The sequence below is a fragment of the Buceros rhinoceros genome, unplaced genomic scaffold, assembly GCF_000710305.1.
Source record: "Buceros rhinoceros silvestris isolate BGI_N320 unplaced genomic scaffold, ASM71030v1 scaffold8129, whole genome shotgun sequence".
NCBI lineage: Eukaryota > Metazoa > Chordata > Aves > Bucerotiformes > Bucerotidae > Buceros > Buceros rhinoceros.
Genome location: NW_010433392.1, coordinates 10,303 through 34,853, shown reverse-complemented (window position 1 = coordinate 34,853; position 24,551 = coordinate 10,303). Strand labels below are relative to the sequence as shown.

The window sequence follows — 24,551 nt, the reverse complement described above, 5'->3', positions numbered from 1 at the left end:
CCCTATTTGCTCAAACACCATGAATTCAATTTTGCTCAGACTATAAGGTGTTATTTGTTAGTGAATGTCTGCTCCAGAGAAAGTAATTCTATGCAAGCATGGCTGATGATGACAGAGGTGTGTTGCCTTGGAGGATGTTGCTGAAAAGGATCCATGTGATGGTGGTACCCTGGCAATGAGATCCAAGCAGACTCACAGCAGAGGCAAGGAAAAGGACATTCCTTGGCCAGGAAATGGCTGAAGGTGGTGAAAGATGGTGATACCTCTGCTTTCTCAGCTTATTACAGAGCTTGGCTGCTGCCTGGGATGTAATCCCCATCCACCACACTTTCCCTGCAGTATCAGCAGCAATCTTGCTTTCCCTATTTGCTCAAACACCATGAATTCAATTTTGCTCAGACTATAAGGTGTTATTTGTTAGTGAATGTCTGCTCCAGAGAAAGTAATTCTATGCAAGCATGGCTGATGATGACAGAGGTGTGTTGCCTTGGAGGATGTTGCTGAAAAGGATCCATGTGATGGTGGTACCCTGGCAATGAGATCCAAGCAGACTCACAGCAGAGGCAAGGAAAAGGACATTCCTTGGCCAGGAAATGGCTGAAGGTGGTGAAAGATGGTGATACCTCTGCTTTCTCAGCTTATTACAGAGCTTGGCTGCTGCCTGGGATGTAATCCCCATCCACCACACTTTCCCTGCAGTATCAGCAGCAATCTTGATTCCTTGGGCCTTCCTTCTCAACTCTCTGGCCTCACTCTTCCTTCTCTTCTGCCTCTCCCTGGGCTGCCAAAGCAGCGGCTTGGTCTGGTCTCTTGCTCACTTTCTTCAGGAGGCAAAACTCAAGATTGTCCTCATCTGTCAAGGAGCCCTAGACCAGGCTGGCAAGAGGAGCAAAATCAATCCGGCTCTAACAGCAGCATGAGAGGAAAAATACTTCTAGCGTGAATCATACCTCTAAGGATGCAAGCATAGAACATAAAATCTAATGCGGCAAGGGGACAAGCTGTGTGGAATTTCTGTCACAATGAATGCTAGTATAACGTTGTGTATCTAGAAGATAATTCGTTTCATTAACGTGCATTTCCTTGATTCCTAGGGGAATGTCCCCCCTTTGTTTTCTAGGGGACAAAGGTATTTTCCTTTGCTATGCAGTTTCTCCTAAGGAAAATTAAACACATTGCAGGTCAAATTCTGTGACAAATGGTTTCTGCTCTATTTGGGCACCTCTGCCCTCAATTCATTCTTGTGCTTGTTCATGCCGTGTCAACGGAACTGTACCATTTCAGACTAATTTTGAAGAAGACAACTTCAGGTCACTTGGTATTTTTGATGTCTAAGTTTCATAGACCAGGATTAATCTATATAATCAGCTTTTGCCTTGCCAGTTTTAAGCAGATTTTAAAACTAATTTTAAAATGTAAGTGTCTTCAAATTAACATTGGCAAACCTCTTACTGTTCAACTTCCCAGAACTGCACTGGCTGTGTCAGAGAAGTCCTGAAATGAACAGGTCTGGAATCTGTGAAGGACATGAAGTCCTTCCTAAGAAGTCTTGCTTCTTTTGTAGTTATTATTATAATATCTTCCTATTATATACTTGTTAGCACTTAAAATTATGTGTCCTGTCAGAAAGGCTGTGTTGTCATTTAAACCTTCTGGAAACTGGACTGAGACTGAATTGAAAATTACGCTCTATTTTACCTCACAGCCTCTTACATTTATTTGCCATACATGGGCAATTATCTTGTAAAAAGCTTGTATTTTTAAACACAGAAATATGACTTGATTAGCTAATTTTGAAGCTGGTCAGCTATTATGGCAAAAATGAAAAATAACTTTGCCTTTGCTTTCCAGAACAAAAAGTGACTTAGTTTTCCTTCTGACTCTCTTTTTATTTTCTTTGATCTAGTTTGAAGAAAACATTCTGGATTCTTGCCTGTTCCTGATGGACAAAGCAGAACTGGAGCTTTCTGGACGTGGAAATCCAATCAAAATATGCCGTGTTGCCTCCGCAGTGGTATGTGAAGGGTGCCTAATATGTGTCAGAAGCAATTCATAAATCAAAGCCAGACTGATTTAACTGGCCCTCATGGCTCGATGTGCTCACTCCAACAGATGATGGGTAAATTGTCCATTCTGACCTCCAGAGTCTGGCACTTTATTTCGCCCCACTAAAGGTGAAATACCTGTGTTGGTTCATCATCTTTTCCTTAGAATGGTACCTCACTGGTAGGAGAGCCACTTTTAGACATCGAACTCCATGCATGATAGAATTTCTTGTAACACCATGCTCAATTTCCAGTATCTGAGATAACAGAGAAAGCTTTTTCTTCCATGGACAGTAAGGCAGCATGATTTGTGGAATTTGGGATGGAGAACTGAGAGACATTATATGGAATCTATCACTAACCTCAACAGGGGAGAACATTTATGTGCACTACCATGGCCCCAGAAAAAAACACTGTGAGAGCCATCCTCTTAAACACAGGATCCACAAAACTTACTGCACTCAGAATGAAAGTACCTAAAATAACCGAAAGCAAAGAGTAAGGAGAAGACTGTCTACAACTCCATTCTTCCCAGCTCTAGCTCAAGGATTTATGCTGTGGGTGCGGGAGCAACCCCATCCCTAATATTCAAGATGTGAAACTCATCCAGGATGTGGAAGGCAGAGGATGAGTACGCTCTGCCTTTTAGAGATCTGAACTGATGCCTTCTGTTTCCCCAAATAATGCTCTAGTAATCAAGCTAGTGTCATTAGATGTTCTCCTAAGTCAGCTACTAAAATAGTCTAAAATAACCATGGCTACTGGAGGTGGTGATCTTTTAGTCCGCTTAACAAGCATTTGCCCAGGCTCAGTGCCTCATGTTAAATCTTGCAATAGCATCACGTTAAATAGAATAGCCTCAGCAAGAAGTATTGAGAACATCTCCTCTCATCTTTCTCTTTTAACTTTTTGGTTAGTTCTTTCACCACAGATATTAGAATTACGTCTTCAGACCATCAGATAGAAGTAAGAATTGAATGTGGTTCCCTCATCACTAGTCTTGTGCACGGACTGTGGAAGTCCTAAAGACAGAATACCCCTAAGTTTATGGACCCAAAGAGAGCTTGGATATTACTTAGGTTTTGAGCCATTCAATCATTTTAAGGAGGTGGAGAAGTTCACCATTAGATATCCAGGCGTGAATGGACTGCAAGGTGTAGCTAGGTGGAAGTTTTGGCCATCTGAAATCTAGACCTCAGCAAGAAGTAGTCAAGAGGAGTTGAAGTCCCACCTGTGTCATTCTTGCTCAAGTTGAAATGTGGTGGAGCTGAGCTCATCTGAACAGATGCCCCCATACTGAGATCCTTATGAGGCTTCCTGACATTGCAGAGCAGGTAGGGTCACCTCCTTCTTCCTCTTTTTACTGCCAGAGGAAAGCCTGAAGATCAACATACTGCCCTGTCCTTGAAGTACCTCTTTTCTTGGCATGTTTCCCATGACAGTGAGATGGGCACAACCCCTTAGCCCTTTGGTTATGACTCTGAATACTTACCTTTATTCAGTCCTAGGATTCAAACTATTTCCATTTTCTAATTATTAAACAGTGGTTAATACAGCCAAAGCTTTAAAATTATAATTGTGATTTATTTGGCTGGTGTGTAGCTGTTCCACATTAGCATAATTAAAAGGTACAGAGCGAATGAGCTTTTTGCACAGTCTCAACTGGTTTGGATCGAATTGCAGCTAAGAGATGTATTGCTCATTGATGCTTATCAGTATAGCCATTAGTCAGCAAAACTCCTCGCTTTGTATAATCTTGCAAGAGGAAGTCTTACACAGCAAATTCCTTCTTGTTTTCTTGTGTGCTGGACCAAAGAAATTAGTTCTACTTTGAAATAACAGCGGACTGGTTCTCCTCTCAATCTGCCATAAATCAGGAATGATTTTATTGAAATCAGAAAAACAGAAAAACAGAAGAACAGACGATGTTAGCAAAGAATCCAGCTTAGCACTTCTGAGGCTTGCTTATCTGTCTGTAACTTAACTGATCATGTTTGTTAAAAATACATAGATGTAAGCACATTTGATGTTAATAAAACTTACTGAACTGGCAACATGGATACTCATTGTGGTGATTTAATTTCACCATTACTTTTGAGTACCTGAATTTCACTCAACATTTTTCAGTTATGAAGAATCCATGACCCTTAGCAAGGTTGTTCTGTTCATCTCCTGCCTTCAGAATCAAACATTTCTGGCTTACTTCTAGCCTAAACTTGGCTACATTCGGTCTCTCCCATCCTATCTTTGTCTGCTGAATTAAAGAGCTCTTTATTATTCAGTCTCTGACATCCTTAATGCTTGTTTCCTTTGCCTTTAGATCAACTCGAGGGATGATAACGGTGTGATTGCTGGATCCTGGGACAACACGTACGCTTACGGTGTCGCACCTTCAGTCTGGACAGGAAGTGTGGACATTCTCTTGGAGTATTACAGTTCTAAGCAACCCGTGCGATATGGCCAGTGCTGGGTCTTTGCTGGTGTCTTCAACACATGTAGGTATCAGTGAGAAAATCTCCATGCTGCTATGTGATTCTTACACAACAGAGAGAGCTTTTAGGTTAAACTAAAATATTTCCTGGCCCTGTGGTATTCAGGAGTAAATAGTAGAGATACTTAAAAATACATGGCTAAAATAGATGGTCTTTAAATAAAACTTTGGCATCCCCTTCAGTCTGGCTGCTCTTCCACACAAATCTGTGAAATATTTATGGGTTCAGTAAAATGTATTCAGTGACTCACTAGGGTAAGTTTGAGAGAGAGAAAGTTAGTCTTTTTGCACAGTCGGCATTTCTGTGAGGACATTCGAGGTGAACAGCAGGCTTGATGTCTAGACCTGGACATGAATCTGTTACCCATATGGGATATGTGATGGTGTTTCTGCTCCAGAAACGTCACATCTCACCTACTGAGGACTGTTTGTAGCAAAATCGGCATCCGCTGTCCCAGCACCTCTCTAAGGAGCACTGTTAAGATTTTCTATGGAATTTGGAGGCAGAACAATGAGGAAAATGCTGGCCTGGTTTATGAATTGTCTAGCACTACAAGGTTAAGTCTAAACACGCTTGCTAAAACCAGAGTTCCAGTGTTGCAGCAAACAAGGTGTTGCAGGTTGTAAAACTCAGTAAGGAAAGAAGTGTTGGATTGGTTCCGTTTTTTTACTGTCTAGCACATCATCTAATACACTGGAACACACTGCAGGGTATTAGCAGCCAAGAAAGACTCTGGGAATGTAAAAAAATGTGCATTTTCTAATGGAGACCAGACATTGGAAGCAATGTTTATGCCAAGTGCCAATGTAGAGCCAGACAAGCAGTACCTATGCTTCTGGCACTTGCCAACAGAACAAGCTGAACAGAAACTGAAAGTAAGCGTCTTTCTTAAACCCAGATGATCTTACTCAGAAACACTTAAACCATATGCATTTAAGTATCAAACTGGGAGGGACCAGATCAGCACAGGACCTGGGGGACACAACGGGTATTTCTGCAGGCTTGAAGCCTACTTTGAGTCAAGTACTTTTCAGCCACAGCTGAAGGTCTAATCTTTGGGCCCTGTGTTTAATACATGAAACGGAAATTACAGAAAAACTCTCTGTGGAACATTTCCCTTTTTCATCTGCCTCAACATTGTCACATGCTGACGTCTCAAGAAATAGCATTATGCTTCTCTTTACATTATACTTTTATCAAAAATGAAGGATATTAATCACCCATCTTCTGCACCAAATATGGAAATTAAATAATTAATGACAAATTGCAAGACTGGTTCTTCACCCTCAGGCAGCCCTGGACTTCCCTGCATTTTCACTTCATTTTGGATGTTCTGTTCATGTATGTTTCATTTTGCATATAATTTTCATCCAATCTGAATAATCGAATTTCGTAACTCATTTTGTTTTCCTAAGGTAGTTCAAAAGCTATTACAATCCAGAAAGGACCTCAGAAATAAAGCTGTCTTCTGACCACCTAGCCTTTGCTGACACACGCTTCTCAAAGCTGCAGCAGGGGATGCAGGTTTAGGTTTCCCTGCATCTCTTTCTCACGTCTGGATAGGTTCCTGTTTCGATTTGGGGCGGTGCTGGCAGGTACTCTGTCCTTCATAGGAAATGGTTCATTTTATTCCTGGTGCAGTAGGATAATGAGCAATCACCTACATACGAAGAACCTGAGAATCTTCCTTCGCTGCCTGAGTTCACATGGTCTGTACTTGATGCTCCTCAGCCCCTGTACAACACAATGGATTCAAGAAGGCTCTTGCAAATGTTTCCTATGGATGAAATTCCTCACAGCGGCTTCTGCCCATTTACTCATCTGGATTTCTCTAGATAACAGACAGATACACACACCAGTTCTCTCATCTTCCCATCCCCACTGGCCCCAAACCACCACTAAGCAGTATTTTGCCTGGAGGCCACTGTGAAAGCGGGGTGGTGCAGCAGAGGCCAGGAGCCTGGTGTGTTAAATGGAGAGGTGTATTTATCTGGAGCACAGCTAGGCTCTGCTTGCTGACTAAGTTAAACAAGTCAGAAACCTGGCACTTTCTACTGCTGCAAGCACTGCTGAAGTACAGTTTGTTGAGCATGATGAAATGAAAATGTTGTCCAGTTGCTGATTTGATAGCCACTGCTGTATCCAGCTGCTGACCACTGCACGGGGAGGACCACTGAAATAGTTGTTTTGAGTTGATTTTGAATCTTTCTCAGCTGCAAGTGTTTTATCAGTGTGACCAGCCCAGATTTCCAAGGTTACTGTATTGTACACTCTGGATAATCATCTGTTAAAAATGCTAAAACATTCTAAGGAATGATCATTAATCTCGAAATTGTCAGACAAATTATTTTCAATGAGCCTTGATGGCTTATGTGCTGAAAGCCTGTGAAGGCACTTGAATTAAGTTTAATCAATAGTTACATATGGTATTGGGTGCATCCAAGTAATTTGTCATCCAGGAACTTGAAATGAACGTGCAGCGTTACACTTTATTGGGAGTCACAGTAATGACACTAATGAATATACAAAACCCAGCAGTAGCAGCAAGGGCTGTTCAACATTGCAGCATCAGAACTGTTCTCTAAATAGGATTTTCAATAAATATGTTTTCTCTTTCCAGAAAAACCCCTCTCTTTTCTGCAGAAATATATTGGCTCCTAAATTGGAAAATAGGAACTTTTTTTGGCTGAGAGACAAAATAATATTTCGTTGGAGGAAGCTGAGATGGTGTGTCACCCTGCAGCCCCAGTCCCCCCCTCAGAGCCATGCTCCGTGCCTCTTATTAGCCAGGGTGCACCACAAACACAAAGCCTAATGATGCACTTTAAACACTAGCCATAGCATTTCCACATTTCCCAAATTTACCACTTGTCAAATGGAGAGAAAAACCATCAGTGATATATTGTGATGGTCTGAGATTTAGGGGTAGGGCTTTTTTTTTTTTTTTTTAATCCTCCTCTTAAGATCCGTTACGGGAATGGGATTTTGACTCCAAAATACTTTGCACACAGTACGAATTATGTAATGCGTTTTGTTCAGAATCTCTGGCATTTCAGTTGCAAATAATGCAGCTTTTCCCCCTTGTTAGCACTAATTTTCTTCTTTATCCTTCATGTTCTCCAGATGCCTTCTGATGGCAGATGTCAAACAGGAAAACGCCAAATCAATCAAAAGGAGCTATTTTCTACTAATTTTCTTTTTAGTACAGGCTCATGATTCTGCTGGGTTACTGATATTAGGAGAACTAAAGTATTTTGCATTTCTTGCAAGCTCAAACTTATTTTTCTTTATATCTCATTTTGTCATGCACCCAGATCTGACCTGAAAATCTATAGTGTGGTCACTATGCCAGACTGTTCTAAAACTATTGGTAATCAGCTGCTTAGGTTATATTCATAACTGTAACATCGCTTGAATGCTCATAATTTTAGGACCAAATAAAATATTTAACATATTCTATATAAAGACAGATAGAAGGGATTATTTGGGTTGATTTAACTGAGCTTTACCATTTCATTCTGATTATTAATTGTTTCTCTCATCCTGTCATGCATGAGCAGTCTTCATATTTGTCCTTCTCATCACACTTCTCCCTTTGCCACAGTTCTGAGGTGCTTGGGGATACCTGCAAGGCTTGTTACCGCCTATTATTCTGCCCATGATAACAATGCCAATTTACAGATGGACTTCTTTCTGGATGATGACGGGAAAGTGGACACTAAAACTACAAAAGACTCTGTCTGGTGAGTTCTCCTGGCAAAGGCCTTTAACGTGTTAACTATGTAAGTAGTAAAAAACATGCCAGCAATGTCTGTGGTTTGTTTATTTCTCTGTGCATTAAATACTGCCAGCTTACGTAAAACAGAATGAACGGTTTGTTAGTAGGCTGGCTAACATGAATCGCTTGTCATGTAAAGAGACAGACACTAGAGGATTGCTTTACTAATGCTACTGTACAGTGCACGTTTAGAACACTGGAGGAAAGATGAAATGGGTTTGTGTTCCTTAGGGCCAGGCTGTTTCTAAAAATGGAAGGGGTAGGATAGGCACTTCCATCAGTCTGGAGCCAGGCTCAAAGGGGTATTTCAATATCTATGGAAAATACACTTCTTGTTCTGCTTCTGCCCAGTTCTTGTAGGCTGATTTTACGTTGTGTATATGCAGTCACTGTCACAAATAGGTACTTTCCAAAATAAATCCAGTTCAGCTGAAAAAGAAACAAGGTATCACACAGGTTACTGAAATGCTATCAACAGATTTATAAAAAGAAAACTCAGTAGAAACAAGAAAAGAATCTAAGTATTATTTTGGAGAAGACAGTCTTCAAAGTTGCTCCTCCAGCTCCTGCTGTCTCCTGTCTTGACAGGAGAAGTGTATCATATATTGATTACATGCTCCGTTCTGGAGAAATTATGTGTGGGTTATTGGGCCTCAAGCCTTTCCTCCTCAGAGTGAAGCAGTGAATGTGACCTCTGTATTCCTATATTCCGGAGATATTTGTCCTATTCGGTGTCAACATATCTGATTTGTGCCAATGATGTATCTTCAACTCATCAGCATAGCTGCTCATCAGCATGCTTCATTAACAACTTAATCTCCTGAAGTCTTTATATTAAAACTGTAATGAACCCATTCTGCGCTGGTGAAAATTACTGAACCTGTTGCTGTAACCTCTTTTATGTGATTTCTGTAATCTGTTACCAGGAGGGAATCTACGGAAAACAGTTGGGTTCGTTTATATCTGAAACTTGTATCACAGCATCACAGAATAGCTGAGACTGGGAAGGACCTCCTGTCAGGATCCTTGGGGGCTGCCAGTTTGATAGGCTTCATCTAGCCTGTGTGACAGCAGGACCTCAGTACTTCTCATGGGACTTGTCTTTTTACGGCTCACAGACCTGTGATGGAATGGTCACTCTTCTGAAATCTCCCCTGTCTATAAATTATGTGAAACAAGACCCAATGACAGATCGCCTCACTGCTCGGTCCATATACCTCCAGTAATGGACCATGCTTTAGATTTTCTGTTCTCTTACCTCTTCTTCTCCCCTACTCCTAATGTGATCTACAAAACACTTCTCACTCACTTTTGTCATTTCCTTTTACTTCCCTACATCTCCTTTTCCCAGTTGTTTCCCGAGACTTCTTAATTCAGTCCTGTTTTTGTCCATTCTTTTGGACCAGGGCCAGATCATCCAAAATAATCCTTGCTCCACTTACATCCATATGTAACTTCAAACTAGCATTTCATCCTCCTGTCCTATCTTTGCTTTTTTTGGTCTTGATTACTTTTTGAATACCCTGTTTATCCTTTTATCCTCCTAGTGCGTTTGTTAGTACATGGTGCACGCAACCCTTTGGGCATGACTTGATAATTACACACCTCTTTTCATTTCTCCTCTGTCCTTTCTCTTCATTACTCTGTAACACTCCATGGTAGCCCACACGATGACTTTAAATGGCTTGTGTTTTAACCTTGATTTTATTTTTAATGTCTTTTTCTCCTTTTCTTTTCTTCTTTTCTTTTCTTTTCTTTTCTTTTCTTTTCTTTTCTTTTCTTTTCTTTTCTTTTCTTTTCTTTTCTTTTCTTTTCTTTTCTTTTCTTTTCTTTTCTTTTCTTTTCTTTTCTTTTCTTTTCTTTTCTTTTCTTTTCTTTTCTTTTCTTTTCTTTTCTTTTCTTTTCTTTTCTTTCCTTTCCTTTCCTTTCCTTGAGAACAAGCCCAAGTTATTTATAATTATTTTTAAATGTATTTCTCACTTTAATTTATAATATCCTGAGAACTGGAAACAAAGCTCATTTTCTTTATTAATGTATCATTCCTATTGTCTTGTAGTGCTGGAGATGATCTGTCTTCAGATTTTAAATACTCTCAGACTTCAGGGATACTTGGAGCCAGAATTTTCACTCCAATTAATGGCCGAGTGCGGGGCTCCCCCTGAATGTTATCTGACATTTTTTAAATTTTTATTAACAATCATCTTCTCCCTCAGGATAGGAAACAACAAAACACAAGTAAAATTACATGGACTTTGCAAGAAGTTATTTTTATAGAGCTGGCTGGATTTGGGCCCGTCAGTACTGCCTTTGTCCCCTTACTTTGTTCTCCTTGTCTTTATTAATGATGATATAAAGAGACTTAAAGAATATTTCTCCTGGGTGGGAATCAAGATTCACTCCTACTGTGAGGTCCAAGCAGATCAACGTCAGTAGCTCAGCAGAAACTTACTCAAAGTCACCCAGCTATATGAGAGTCTGTGAAGAAAACCCTTCTGAGACCTCTGCTCTCCCATTCACTTGCAGCTCACTTTTCTCTAATTTCTCAATAATTATATTAGTGCTTCTCTCAACGCCAATGCCTGAGCTTACTAGCTAATGAAAGGGTGGCAGCTGTTTCCAGAATGTGCCTGCCTCATAGGCAATAAGAAATGCCCTTCTTAAATTGTCTTCCAGGCATAAAACCCACCTGGTCATCTTTTATTAATTTCCTCTTTGCTGTGTTTAGTCTATTTGTAATTATCTCTGTAAATATTTAATGGTCACTACATTGATCTGTATAGTCATTCTTGCTTTCTTTAGTGTCTCAGGCTTGCTGTAGAATACAAGAATTACAGAATCAGTTTAACAAATTATGGCTGTGGAGCCAGATCCTCATATGTGCTCACTTCTACCAGAGAGCAATTTCTACTATTTCAGAGAGGAGAATGTTCCACTCATCCTCCTTCACAAGCAATCTTTCTGTCCACTCACACTCAATATCCTTAGGTGTATTTGTTATTTGCATGTCAATAGACCTAAAACAATTGCCATCCTGTTGTGCCCAACACCACACCGATAGAAACCAGCGTGAAAGTTCCTGTCCCCTAGGATTAATCCAGAAAAAATATAGAAAAAGCTGCACTACCTTATTACAGAATTGAAGCAGTGTTGCTGTTTTCCACACTGTTATCCCCTCCTTGGTTTCATTATCCTTCCCTCTTGTCTGCTCTTCGGGTTCTTCTTTCACAGAACACAAAGCCAGCGACACATCTGAGTTTGATTCAAAGTGAACCAATGAAAGGTTCAGGGCAGGGATTGTCTCTCTTACATGTTGGCATAGCAGTTTTCAAAAACCCACCTACCACAAAGTGTGTGCCCATTCTCTGGTGGCCCTCAGCAAAGCTTTGCAAGCATGATTCAGCATTGACTGCTCTCAGCGGCATCAAAAATTCTCTGAGGGTGCATCATTTTCCTTGAATAATTCCCTTTTTCTCTAGTGCTGCTTCATTAACTCTCCTAACTGACAAGTTTTACTCTGATTCAAGCTTTCATTTCCACTTTGAAATGTCTTGTCAGACAAGGCTTAGATCCTTCTGACTCTGCTCCATGTCTGGTTTTCACTTATTAATAACGAAATGGTCAGAGTTTAACAATCCTGTTTTTGGTCGCTAATATCAATGCATGTACTAGGGGCTGTGTTAGCAGCTACACAGATGTAATTTTATTCATATCTGCTGTATGATATGTGTAATTTGCAAGCAAAATCGACCCTTTCTCTGCGCTTTCCTTCTTCCATTTTTTGCAGTAATGAAGTTCAAACACTTCGCTGGCTTTACTGTGAGACCCTCTTCCTAGATCGCCTTTTTCTCTTGCTTGTGCTCTCCCTTGAGTGCCAATAGCATTGCAGGAAGTTTCAAGATCTGTCTTTCATTTCTGCTCATCTCTGAAACATTCTGGGCAGGCTGTGATGGTGCTATAGTGGGTTTTTTATTTTACTGAGCATTCAGCCAAGTGAGGGCATTTCAACCCTGAATACTTAGATGAACCACTCTCAGAAATTTGCCTTTCAGCATACTGTCCTGAGCCCTGAAGGCAAGACTTGGCCCACAGTGGTTGTAAGTGGGTTTTATGGAAAGCTGTATGTTCTAGAAGATCTGAACTCCCTCACTGGCATAACACACTAAGAAGACATTATAAAGAATCCACAATTAGGATAGTCTCACAAAGCCTATGCAGGGATCTTTTCTTAACCAACATGGAAACCAAAGAAGCATGTTTGTTTTGAGCCATGTGAACAAAGCTACGCACTGTACGTTACCGAGCTGATCCTGAAATCTCTTCAGAAGAGGCACCAAAGTTTCAGTCTTAATAGTTATAAAGCAGACCATGCTTTAATGGCTTGAAGAAGATTCAAAATTTTTTTAGCAGGCAGACCAAAGTGTCTGGAAAGGGATTGTAGTTTGTGTAGCTCTTCGTATACCCCAACAATTTCCAAGCACTGGAAAGTTTTCTGAGAGAGACGTTTGCATTCAGAACACATTAGGAAGATCAAAAGCTTCTTCATCTTGCAGTCAAGAAAATACAATGAAGGATTGTGGTCTTCAGGTTTTAACAGATAGGTACTGAACTTTAAGACCTAAAAATTTTTTCTCTAAAAACAACTGAGTTTTCCACCTCTGTATTGGCAAACGTTGTTATTGAAGCAATGGCAGGACATAAATACACAGGTTTGTTTTGGTCTATATGCTTCCTTCCAAGATTTTAATATTCTGGTCCCATTTCTTGTCTAAGGAACTATCACTGCTGGAATGAAGCTTGGATGACCAGACCTGATCTTCCTGTTGGATTTGGAGGATGGCAGGTTGTTGATGGGACACCCCAAGAAACAAGTGATGGTAATACTGCATGAAGTCCTCCTTAGCTCACTTTCTAATGCTTGGCTTCTTTATGGCAAACAATGAAGTGATGGTAGCTAAGCCAGTGGCATCACATGGCTGCTGACAACTTCTCCTGGGCCTTCTCCTGATTTATTTTGAGCTCACAAAAAATATGTCTTTACTATAACACTGGTCATGATGCACGCGCACAAAGTCCTGCATCAGAAGGGCCTTGCTTGGTACAGCAGAGATGTAGTTCTGTTGCCAAAAGATGGCTTCTAAAATTTTAGAGAACCTGTACAGGAGCCTGATCACATTAATTCTCCTTCATTCTATATCTACAGTCATTATTAAACTTTCTGAGCAGGTTGTAGGCAGGAGAAAAAATATGAAAAGGCACAGCTATTTCTTCCCTTATTTTCCAGTTCTTAAAAGACATTCTGAGCAAATTTGCAGTGAGATCTTTCTCAGTCTGTGGTACAACCAAACCCTTCCAAAATTATCTGCTTCGACCAAAACTAGTTGTTAACTGCATTTCAAGCACTTGAGATTACAGTGAACTTTATGGTGTCATTAAGGTATTGAACCATTAGGTTGTTTCAGATTCCAGTCTGTGTTGTAAACAACAGAGATTAAGCTTTTCATTTCTTGATCAGGAGTTCCTATAAACTATTTAAAAAGTTCACTGAATACCAAGAATTATTTTTCTTTGAGAAAATACAACATTTTGTCATGTTTTTTAATTAATCTCGCTATTTATCTCTCTTCTCCCCATAGGTATGTACAGGTGTGGCCCAGCCTCAGTTCAAGCCATTAAACATGGTCATGTTTGCTACCAATTTGATGCTCCTTTCATCTATGCTGAGGTACATAGCTGAAAATTTTTAGTGCATTGAGTGATATCAGTGGGACCATAGGTAGAAGATAGGGCTCCACTGCAATTTATGGATTGAGAAGTTACATCACCATACTCCACATCAAAGAAAAATCTCATAATTGCATTTTGACATGTAGGCCAGTAGATGTGATAAGTCTCTAATGAATGACAAATTTATTTAATCTCTGCTCACCAATGTAATAAATAGAAAAGGCTGCTCTGGTGCTGATGGAACTTCAGGCTGTGGTCATTTCTCCTTCCCAGAACCCACCTATGCTGGCAAATGAGTTACTAGCTGTAGCTGTTCATCTTCATCCCTTGTTTTCTCCTTTTCAGTCTTGCCAGCAAAGCTGCTTGCGATAAGGCTCCCTTGCTTATTTCAGTCAAAATGGATGCAGTGATTTTACAGAAGTCTTTACTCACCACATTCATTTTGGCTGCAGTGGGTCAGGGAGGGCTCACATGGGTGGTTTCACTGGCAGATCTGACAGTGAAATATCTCCCTGGGGAGTGATCTGGTCCTCATCTGGAGTTTTAACCCCGTGCACCACCAGAGCTGGTATGCCCAGAATTGCAGCAGCTGTAGAGAGCATCTCTCTCCAATTGGATTGTATATAGCCTAGGACAGAAAAGAATAAAGGTATTTTATATACAAAGCATTCTCTTCTCTATGGTCTAAAGCTTTTTGGTGCAAAGAACCTATGATCATGTGCCCCAAGTATTGAACTGTATCTCTGTAGCTTACTCAAGCTTACACTGTCTGTCATCCTGGAGCTGCGAGTAGTAAAACGCTTCTCATCATTATTGTAGCATATGGTTAATTTTAAAAGTGGGGCTTCAATGCAAGTAATTAGTGGGACTTCAAGTCAACATGCCATTGTTTTTAAGGGAGGTAGCTAGGCCAGCTTTCCTTCCTCTCTCTACTTTCACCTGTCTCAATCCTTCTTCATTTAATTTTATAGGTGAATAGTGATATTGTTTACTCAAGAATGGAGAAAAATGGAACCCAAGTGATAGAGAATATTGACACAAGACATGTTGGGCAGTTGATTGTGACCAAGGAAGTTGGGGGTGATGGAATGATGGAGATCACCGAGGAGTACAAGTTCCAAGAAGGTAACCTGAAATGGGATGGGACCATACCAGTTTAGATTTACTTCAGTCAGATCTTGGATGGTGGATTTACAAACCTCCGGCACCAAGGGAGGTTCATGAAAAACTGCCAAGGTGCCTTCTAGAACTCTCTATTTGTAACTCCACTCCAGAACCACTGCAGGTGCCTTGATGAGAGTACAGACTTTGCTACTGAGGAATGCTTTGGACTGAGTAAGCTGTTGTGAAAAAAAGAGTAGTCATGGAGAAACTCAAAGCATTCAAAACAATTCAAGGCTTTCTGTACAACTGTTTAAACATTTCTAACTCGGGACAGATGTTCACACAAAGTAAATCAGTGTAGCTCCATTAGTATCAATTAAGCTGCATTAATTTATCTGATACGGCTTGAATCTTTAACACTAGCTCCCCTGGAAGCTGTGAAGTTCTAATATTAACTTTACTGTGGGAAAATTCGCTGTCTTCATCCCTTCATTTCAGTTACCACACGCTATGGAAGATGTGATCGGTGAGTGGGCTAATGCAATACCCCTGTTTATTTTCTAAATTCAATTTCCATTTGTTTCTAGGCTCAGAGGAGGAGAGGTTGGCTCTTGAGACTGCTGTGATGTATGGTGTTAAAAAACAGACTACCCAAGATACCGCGTATCAGCAGCAGGAGGATATTGACATGGAATTCCAAGTGCAAAAGGCAGTTCTTGGCAGTGACTTTAAAGTCACTATAAGTTTCAGGAACAGAAGTCACAACTATTACACTGTTACTACCTATCTTTCCGGCAACATAGTGTTTTATACAGGAGTCACAAAAAATGAATTCAAGAAATACTCATTCAGTGCAAAACTGGAACCCGCTTCATGTAAGACTTACGCAGTTGTTTTCAGATCTGCTAGATTTTCTCTGCAAGTTATTAACTGTCACCAATGTCTCTGTTGATGGGTAGAGGTAATTCTAGTAGCTAGGGGTAGGATACTCCATTGGGTATCAGGAGACCCCACTCCCAACTCTGGCCCTGCTACCAGTGTCGTTCAGAGCTGAGGCTGTTTTCTTCAAGTTGTTGCTCGCCGCATAATGCTCTCTTATGCTGAGCCAAGTGTTTGGGAACTGTTATTTTTTCTTATTTAGTACAAAAGAAAGCAAAGAATTGCACACATTAAGCTGCAAGGTGGTGTTTTTCATACTTTTACTCTCCTACCAGTACCTCGGCAAGTGAAGGAGAAGTTCTGTTTTCCCAGGGTGTCATTTACAAGGGCAAAAAGGTGAATATATTGTCTTACCTGGTAGAAGTTGACTAGCTCTGAGCTGGTTCAAGGGCACATCTAGCTTTGGAGGACTGGATGGTTCAGGATTTTGTATTTACAGTGATCTAAAAAGTTTTTGTGTAACTAGAATGTGCCACTATAAGGCAGGGGCCTTTGTTGGCTGGACAGGCACCCCAAAGATAAGCTATCTTTACAGACACAACAGTTGCTTTTCCTTGTGCACTCTGGACTGAGGTGGGGTGATACTGCCTCCCTCTTCTCATGAGAAAATGATTCCTGGCAGCCCAGCTCCTGTAGCTGAGGGCAGGATTTTGCACTATTCAAAGCAGGAAGGATGTTCTCTGCTTTTATTTTGGACATAACCAATCTAATTCAGAAAAGAGCAAGTGTTGAGGACCTGCTGTACTCCAAAGCACTATGGAGCAGACTGGTTGTAGATCCCTGGTTTCTCCAGCAACTAGCAACTGCCAATCACTTGTTCTCCTGACAGGCTTGTGATCTTAGGTCAATGCCTCCAACTCAGCGAATGTGATGAGAGCGTGCTTCTATGGAGGCTAAGTCAAAGGACTTGAGTTCCCTACTGAAAGAGTCAGGAGCAATGACTTTGCTTTCTTGATGCTGCTACTGGGCAAAAGCAATCTCTGCTACATGCAGCAGGACTGACAGGACTTTGGGAGGCTGAAGGATGAGCCTCCTGATCTGGGTCTGGTGCTGGATCACAGCAACCCGAGCTGATCTCTGAGTTTTCTCATCTGTCTTGGCTGTCGATGAGATGTCTGTCTGGGATGACCCGCTCAAGAGACTCTGTGAGCTCTCTCTCCTCAAAGAGGATGAATTTTACCTCAGTGAGAAGCCTCAATTCGTGCTGGAAAAAAAAAAAAGTCTCTGCTTTCTTCCTCACTTCGAGCATCAACTAAAACTACACATTTTTATTTAGAGCTGATTAATCTCTGTAAAGAAGGAGTTCGCTTACAGGGACCTACAGGTGAAAGTTAATAAAAGAATCTACATCCAGTCTACAACAAAGCCCTGACAGCTGCTTGCTGGTTCTTTCTAACTCCCCAATTCATTTGCACGGGATCTAGAAACAGGCAATAAGTTCCAGCACAGTTATCAAACACTATGGGGTTTTATAGTGGCTTGCATCAGTTACTAAACATTCAATCTGAAATAAGGCAAAACTTTTGGAGACTTGGCTAGGTACAGTAAAAAAATCTATTTCAACTGCTCAGTCTAAATTTTGTGCCACTTCTTTGATGGGGGAAGATGGTAGGAGATATGCAAAAACCTGCTATGCTTTCTGGCTGTGATTTGGTTTTGGTGCTGGAACTTACATCTGCTCTTGCATCAAAGGTCTATGTAAACTAAAATACAGCTTCTTCAGTGCTTTGAGGCTCCTCTAGCTCCTCTTCGCAAGAAATGGAATGAATAGTAATACTGAGCCTTGTAATTAATTTTTTCTGTGTAAGTAGTAAGTAGTTTGTAAAAAGCTTCTTAAAACTGTGCTGGAAATTCTAAACTGACTAATGGTGAATAAACACACACTAGAGAGAGGCACCTGAGAAAACAGAACAGAGAGGTTTTTTGCATGTATACCAAAATATATCCACATCAATGCTTCTGGCCAAGAAGACGTGCTTTAAGGTATTACCACCATTCAAGGTGGAAATTAGTTTATATCTGAGCTAGAGTCATTGACTTGTGGAGCTCTTCATCTTGCAACAGGACAAAAATCCCTCGCAAGTTACACCATCTCTGAAGGCGTTATACAAAATTTCTTTCACCTTTGCCATGGAAAGGAGTACACGTGCAGTCAAAAAGTGTTCTGAGCAGATGGGCAGTGTGAAGGGAGGCAGCATGACCATTTGCAACTGTGTGAGAATACTCTGTCAGAGGTGTAATAGGAGGATACCTTCTGAGACAATCAAGCAGAATTTGTAGGCTTCATTCATGACTAGAAGTGTATACATCCAGAAGTTACAAAAAATTACAATACAGTAAAGATATGTCAAAGCCATTCTTTCAGCCAATGCTGCTGAAAGAATGAAGCAAAGTAAGTTTTCAAACAAGAAGCAAACGCATGATTTTCAGAATAACGATAGAAAGAATCGTGTGGGCTGAAAGCACCTTCGAGGATTTAAATAGCTTAAACCTTCCAGTGCCTTCAAAGGTGCTCTCACATCTACTTGGTTATATTCAGTTTTCTAGATTTTTTCTTTATTTTTTCTATATTTTTTTAAAGGCTTTAAGGCAGCTCAGTGTTGGTTCTACCTTGGCTTTCCCAGATACAGTAAGTGGTACTGGCAACTTACCAGCATAGCCAGTGCTAAGGAAACGGAAGTCTGTTATTTTTTTTTCCCTGTGGTTATTAATTTTAGAAGAAAAGTTCATCTTTCCTTCCACTAATAAGTAAATTTCTCTTTAATTGTAACTAATATATTTATTTATTTACTTTACACAGATGAAAAATACCTTACCTGGTTTATAATTTGCGGTTTGGGGTATTGTAAGAAATTCTTTTACAAGTGATACAGAGTGAGGGGGAGGAAGGGAGGGGAAGCACATCAAGTAAATTTAAGGCTGGCATCACAAATCCAGGTCATGTGGCCACAAAGGGAATAGCTTTGAAAGCAAATCAAGGAACTGGTTTTGATGTGAGCAGATCAAAGCAGTGAATGTCATTTACCCAACTGAGTTCAATTATCTCAGTGCATAGAGTGGATGTTGCAAATACGATACAAATAATGGATAACTGTAGTACTCGTGGTTAACAGATGGGAGATCTTTTACTAGGGTTATGGTGAACATTTTACTAGGGTTATGATGAATGTTTATAGAGACAAGAACTCCAGGCCTGTATAATCTGCCTGGTTGCTTAGCAGGTCTGCTTCTCTGCAATAGTTTGGGGGAAAATAATCAAAGCCATTCTTTGGTCATGGGCAACCATGGCACTCATGTAAGACTCTGGCCATAATGGGAGGCGCAATTAGCCATTAGATTGCTTCAGATGCCTTTCTTCTGTCCTGTTTGTCTTCTCAGCCAGTGCTTTTGATGTTGCGATTAAATCAAGTGAGTACCTGAGTGACCTGCTGGACCAAGCTTCCTTTCATTTCTTTGTGACGGCACGGATCAGTGAAACAGGGAAGATTCTGGCCCGGCAGAAGGCAACAGTCCTGGAAATTCCAACCCTGAGGATCAAGGTACCTCACGGCTGAGGTGGAAGGGAACAACCACCATGCTGCATGTGGTCTGTTCTCCACAAGGCTGTCACATTGACTTCTGGGGTTGGGGCATGTTTGTCTGCGTGTGTACATTAGATCATCAGTCTAACATGGAAATCTCCCACAAGTGTTATGGGAAGTTCTTCCAAACTTGGACTGGCAGCATCCGTTTGGAACAAGGCTTTCAGAATTTCAGTGCTTGTCTGCCACTCCGTGAATGTACTGTCAGGAAGTTCAAGTGTTTCTGCTGAGGTTGGCATGGCACCTGTGAAAATGTAGAAGTGTAATGTCTGTGATAGGACAAGGACCCTGTGTTGTATGGTAGAGGCAGGGCTGAGATTGAGAGTTCTCAATTCAAAACTAGGCATCCAAATAAACTGCCTCATTTTCAAAAACGCTGAACCTTCATTTGCTTTGAATGACATCATTTGGACCTGCCTTTTTCCTAATATGAAAAAGAAATCACAACACCTGTTCAGGAAGCTTTCTATAAATGGGAATGCAGCTCCCTAAAATTCAGGACCTTGACAGAAATCTGTTTATAGATCCTTTTCCCCCTGTATGTTTATTTGAATCGGTGTTCAGGTTTCTGTATAATAATCAATGTAGATACCACAATCTTCTGCAGAAAAAGATTTTTCAAAAATATAGATTGAAAGCACAACGAAGTTCGAAAAACAATCCACTCCATTTCATGGTCTGCAGAAATGTGATGATGATCTGATCAGATCATTGGTATTTTCAGATATAGATATTTTTTGGTATACTGAGCATTCTAGAGAGGAGGTAAGCAAGATAGATAAACTCTACTTCAAATACCCATCTTCAATAACTAAATTTTAATAGTAGAGAGTTCCTTCCATTCAATACTTACACTGAACATTTTATACAACATCCCAAATTTCAGCTTATAAATAGTTTATCCTTCCTGCTATTGTGGAGAAAGGATGTTTAGTATATAGGATAGGCCATTGTCCAATAACCACGTTTTCTAGTAAAACTGAGTCTGTCTCCTCTGCTTCTTTGTGATGTGTAAAAATACACCAAAATATTAATAACTGGGGTTTTTTAAGAGGATGCGTGTGTGTGCATGTGTATATACTTATGTATTTATATAGGAAACTTTGCTTTATTGTTTTTTTAGGAAATCTGAGGAAGTTTATCTGCCTAGTTTTCTTGTCAGATTTCTTCACTGAATGTGACTGACTGACTGGAGTTCTTAATGTGAGAATAAGAGAGAACAATGGAAAAATGTATTCCCCCTCATGACTTTGGATACACCTTTTATTTTTTTCTGTTGCTCTAAGGAGATTGTCAGAGCACGAAGTTGAGACAATTATACCATATTGTAATTTAGCTTGAGAACAGGTTACAAAAATAAGCTCAGCAAATAACATACCATGGTCTCAGTTGCATGTGTGGGAGTTCAGGATGATTTTGAATCCTGTCATCTAACAGTGATCTTAAATGGGCAGTTGAAATAAGGAAGGCATGAGACCTCTAACTGGGCTAGGAATTCTGAAAATGTCACTGATGTCTCTTTGCAAATTCAGGTGACCAAATGCTATTGAAGCTTAGATGTGAGTATCTTATCCTTTACTCCAGTTATTTGCTACAGAGTGATCCCTTAGACCACAGTCTTTCCAGTTTTTTGCAACTGTCATACCTTTTACAAATTTGCAGTAGAGCTGTAGACCCCAGCAGAGCACTTTAAATTTATTTACAAGATACCTGGTTTTCTTATTTACCTTTCTCAAGGCCCTTTAGGTAATCCAAGGACCAGCTGGGATCTGCCAGCCATTAGTTGAAAACCTTGACTGAGCTTTTTATATTCTGTGGGAAAGGTGGTATTTCGGGGTGGGGGGGAGGAGGGGGAAGGAATCCCATGTATATAGTCGTTGTTGAAGGACGTGTGCATTTTGAGCTGTTTTTGAGCTGGCGGTTGTACTACCAGCACTGATCTAAAGGGACAGACAGATCCCCTCAGCTGTGCGCTACATGTGTAATACACATGGAAGTCAGTGCTATCACTCTTCATTAGTCTTGCAGTTTAATTCCAGTGGCAAATGTGTTGGGGTTTGGCTGTGTAAAGGTTTTGGAGGAAAACTGGCTCTCAGATCTGCATAGAGCACAGGCACAAGGTTAGAAGAGCATGAGAGGCAGTTGCAAGGCACGGGAAGATGGGCACAACGCTTTCAGGGGGTGCAAGTAATTATGACCAGGTATTTCTAATTTAGGGTAGTATGATCTGACTTTGTCTTCTGGAGCTTACATCCTGAGCAGGCCATGCACTTCAGTGCTGGTGGGGAACCTGGGGAGCAGGGAAGAATCTGGGAGGCAGCCTCAGCTAGACTAGCCCTCAGCTGGATGCTCAGATCCAAGACTGTGCATGCAGCTTTCTGGTTTTCCTATGGGAATGAGGGCCTGCCTCTTGACCTGCCACGTCACTTGAGGCAAAATTTGCAATGGGTAGGAAAAACCTGCAGTGGTAGCTATGGGTCCAAATATTTTCTTCTGACTATGCTTCCACTGTCTCACGTTGTTTTGCTGTGTGCTCCATTCCCATTCCTCTCCTTCCTTGCAAGTAAACCTACAATCTGTGTAAACCTACAGATCTCACTGTGGAGCATTTTACTGTTATCAGCTTGCGGAGTGTTGTCCTTGCTTGTCTTGCAGACCCAAGGTGAGATGGTAGCTGGTAAAGAAATGTCTGTGACTGTGGAATTCACCAATCCTCTGAAACAAACCCTGGAGAATGTCACCCTCTACCTTGAGGGACCTGGCGTGCTGAGAACAACGAAAAAGGAGTTCAGGTAGGGAAGAAAGCAAACTAGCTGCAAGTTCATCCCCTGCTTGCTCACAGGAGGACGCTCACAAGAGACACTTAGCTAATGCTGTGATGATTAGTTCAAATAAGACACTCTCTCCTTACTTTAAAATACAATACGCAGAGGAGATACCGGTCTCAAAGGTCAGAAGTCAGGCTGTCCAGAGAGACTGTGCAGAGAGCCTGGGGAAGCATTTCAATTGCTCAGTCCCAGCGTTGAAGGAAGGGGTAGTGGTTAGAGGTAGTTGCTAATTCAGCCTGAGTTTACTTTTTCACTGCATTACATTATTTTTAGTGCTTGACAATAGCACCTATGAGCTGCTATCACAGAAAGAAAGACAGATTTATCCTACGCACGAAGTGTTTACTGCCACTCAGAATGCGCAAATGAAGTCCTGTGCTGTTTTTCAAAAAGGGCATTTCTCCACTCATGTTAATCATTATTATACAAGATGTTCAGGTACCTCAGATGATCTTTGCAAGCTTCTGTCAAGACCCAAAACGTGTGTCAGACACAGCAGAGACCGCTGGGATGGCTGCAGCTTGTGTGAGAGCACACAGCTCCCCCCAGCAGCAGCCCTGCACAGGGCTGCCTCGGCACTGAGGCATGTTTCCAGCACAGGGTCTCCCAAGCCTGAGCAAAAGGAAAGCCACCTTCATTATACTCAGGATTGCACCTCGTGCTGACACAGTGGGATCCATATGCTAAGCGATTTGTTTCCTAAACCCTCTTTCTCTTTGAGTTCAATGTTATAAGCTCAGTATCAGCCAGTTCCAGGATATATAACCGAGATCCTTTGCAGCAATTGCTTAGTCTCGGGCAGCCATGTTCGCTATTATTACCTGAGCTGATGATCCCCAGGTATGTGCAAAAGCGGTTTGAAAATTTGCCTGTGCTTCAGCAGCTGCATAAATTGTCAGTATTATCTGCAGCTAGTAGGGGAGGTCTGAGCCTGATTGCTCCTGGGCCAGGGGTAAAAAGACAAAACTCAGTCTCCAAAGTGGAGCTGGATAAAAAAATTACTCTGAAAGGGAATCATACTGTGCTTTCTTTGTGCACGTGATATGACAGATACTGCTGAACGTGACTCAGCACGCTCCTCAGGAGTTACATAAGTTGCAGCAAGAGCCCCAGCTGCTGCCCAGCCAAGCCGGCCTCCCCTGTTGTTCTGCATCCTTCTCAATTCAAAATCTGCCACGAGCTGCTCTCATCCTCAAGGATGCAGAAGTTGTCAGGTTCATCAAAGGCACAGGAGTCTGGGACAAAAACGGCTCAGAGCACAGACGTCATTTCCCTTCAAGTCACCATGTTTTCTGTTTTCAGTAGTGCCCTTGGCTTTATCTAAAATGGCAGTGGGTCAGCTTGGTCATTCTAAGGTTTAACTTCTCTGAAAAGAATGAAGGCTGCAGGTTGTACACATAGAGGACAGAACAGGAGGCAGTTGTAGTTTATTTAAATAATAATTGCATTTGCCTCCGTGCATTCAGAGTGATAAATGGCTCCAGTGTGGTGATGGCTCAGCATATTATGCAGAACCATTCTCCACTGAATTCTCTCCCAGGAAAATCAGATTAGAGTGGCTTTACTCCATTTGCCAAGAGAATTAAACATTTTCTAGGCTTTCCCCATCCTTCCACAACTTCCCTTTTTATCACAGAGTGTCGTATATGGGATGTGTCTTTTGCAATTCTTTGTGGGGATGAGATTTTTGACCTCTGTATTTTTAAAGTAGCTTTTCTGTATCACCTGGGTGACTGCACAAAACAGGTAAAATAGAATTATAAAATAGAAAAAAATATACATTAGCTATAAAGAAGTTAATTCTGAAAGTGATTGTGAGAGGAAGTTGCAGGAGGAAGAAGAAAATTAATTCATTTTGGAAATTTAGAATTAGCCTGGAGGAAAGGCTTTGACAGAGTCAGTTCTGAGAGGAATAGAAAATGGAGGGAATAATTTACAGGACACTAAGGAGAACGAGAGAAACGTGAAAAATTTGACACATCCACCCTCGGTTTCTCCAGGTTTGTGTCAGGTTGAGAGCGCTGGCTGACTGATCACGATATTGTTACTTTTCTTTTTCC

General features: G+C 41.0%; 1 protein-coding gene across 1 annotated transcript in view; it reads left to right on the top strand.

Annotated features, from left to right (window-relative positions):
• F13A1 (coagulation factor XIII, A1 polypeptide) overlaps nucleotides 1-24,551 on the top strand; it is a gene marked incomplete at its 5' end in the record, with an annotated part of 28,869 nt that overhangs the window by 4,088 nt on the left and 230 nt on the right. The window contains 9 exons of the mRNA XM_010144094.1: nucleotides 1,907-2,014; nucleotides 4,366-4,540; nucleotides 8,142-8,280; nucleotides 13,086-13,189; nucleotides 13,949-14,037; nucleotides 15,011-15,164; nucleotides 15,731-16,018; nucleotides 19,461-19,621; nucleotides 22,319-22,455. Coding sequence (XP_010142396.1) covers nucleotides 1,907-2,014; nucleotides 4,366-4,540; nucleotides 8,142-8,280; nucleotides 13,086-13,189; nucleotides 13,949-14,037; nucleotides 15,011-15,164; nucleotides 15,731-16,018; nucleotides 19,461-19,621; nucleotides 22,319-22,455 — 1,355 coding nt within the window. The remainder of the gene's footprint in view (nucleotides 1-1,906; nucleotides 2,015-4,365; nucleotides 4,541-8,141; nucleotides 8,281-13,085; nucleotides 13,190-13,948; nucleotides 14,038-15,010; nucleotides 15,165-15,730; nucleotides 16,019-19,460; nucleotides 19,622-22,318; nucleotides 22,456-24,551) is intronic.